At 60.2% G+C, this 1,163-nt stretch overlaps 1 protein-coding gene across 1 annotated transcript in view; it reads right to left on the bottom strand.

The window, feature by feature from the left end:
• Positions 1-1,163, bottom strand: part of Iqca1l (IQ motif containing with AAA domain 1 like) — a 14,092-nt gene that overhangs the window by 7,672 nt on the left and 5,257 nt on the right. The window contains exon 5 of the mRNA XM_033764456.1: positions 960-1,031. Coding sequence (XP_033620347.1) covers positions 960-1,031 — 72 coding nt within the window. The remainder of the gene's footprint in view (positions 1-959; positions 1,032-1,163) is intronic.

The following is a 1,163-nucleotide window of genomic DNA, read 5'->3' as shown; positions in this document are numbered from 1 at the left end:
CCCCCACCGCCCCACCCAAGGCCGAGTTGGCAGCCGCTCTAGAAGCCACTTTCCCGCCTCATTGGCTCCCAAATGTATTTTAAATATCACTCTGTGCAGAGACAATTACTGAAAACGCTGAGCTCACACTGTTGATGGGCCCAGGCGGCCAGGCTCATTCCTCACCCACCGCCATGCCATGCCCCCCAACCTCTCCCCACCAGGGCTGGCTCTACCTCCCTCCACCTGCTCTCCCTCCTAGGGGTTCAGCTCTTCAGGCCCCCAACAAGTCTCTGACTTCCACTCCTGCCCTGCAGCCCATGGTGGCCCAACCTGTCAAGACTTGGTGCCTCCCCAGGGAAAAGCTCTTCCCTCCCATCTTGGATCCCCAGCCTGGCCCCCACTTCTGCCTGTGTCAACCAGGCCTCTGAGGGGCTGCCCAGGACAAAGCCCAGCTCCCCAGGGACCCTCTCTCCTATTCTTGCCAGTGCCCACCTGTCCCATTAGTGGAAACTCCCTGCAGCAGGGGACATTCAGAGAGCAGAGAACAGATTCGGGGGTGGGATTGCTCACCTGCCTGTATATACACGCACTCTCATTCCACACAGTCCACACTTTGCCATACTCCGGGGACAGCTGAGGAGAGGCCAGGCTGGCCCCAGGAGGAAGTGGGATGCTTGGGGCTGCCTGTACAACCTGCTCCCTCCACTAGCTCCCTGAAGCCTCTCTTTCAGCTACACAGGGATACAGGGGTGGGATGCCTTGTGGTACCGTCCCTGCCCATTTGAGATTTCTCAGGGGGGCTCTAGAAGAAGAAGGGGTGTGTCTTGATGGCTTTCCTTTCCTCTGCTTCTGCTTCTCTCCCCCTGGGTCTCCTGTGAGCAGAGGATCGAGGGCATTGTCGGGCAGGAGAGGGCTGTGTGCTGGTGCCAGGCCCAGGTGACCAAGACCTGGTCCCTGCTGTGGCCAGGTGGGCTCACCATGCCGATAAACTCCATCTCCGCGCGCCGGTCCTGCTGGGTGTGCTTCCTCTGCAGGTGACCTTTCCACACCTGGGGTGGGGGCACGTGGTACTTAGGTGCTCTCCACACAGCACATGGAATGGCAGGGCTCAGGCCTGGGGGTCTCCAGGCTCATGGCAGGGGGTGTCTAGGATGTGCCGGAGAAGCTCCCCTAGTTAACCC

This window comes from Fukomys damarensis, unplaced genomic scaffold (assembly GCF_012274545.1).
Source record: "Fukomys damarensis isolate Sample0158 unplaced genomic scaffold, DMR_v1.0_HiC HiC_scaffold_16, whole genome shotgun sequence".
Classification (NCBI taxonomy): domain Eukaryota; kingdom Metazoa; phylum Chordata; class Mammalia; order Rodentia; family Bathyergidae; genus Fukomys; species Fukomys damarensis.
This window is presented reverse-complemented; position numbering and strand designations above follow the sequence as displayed.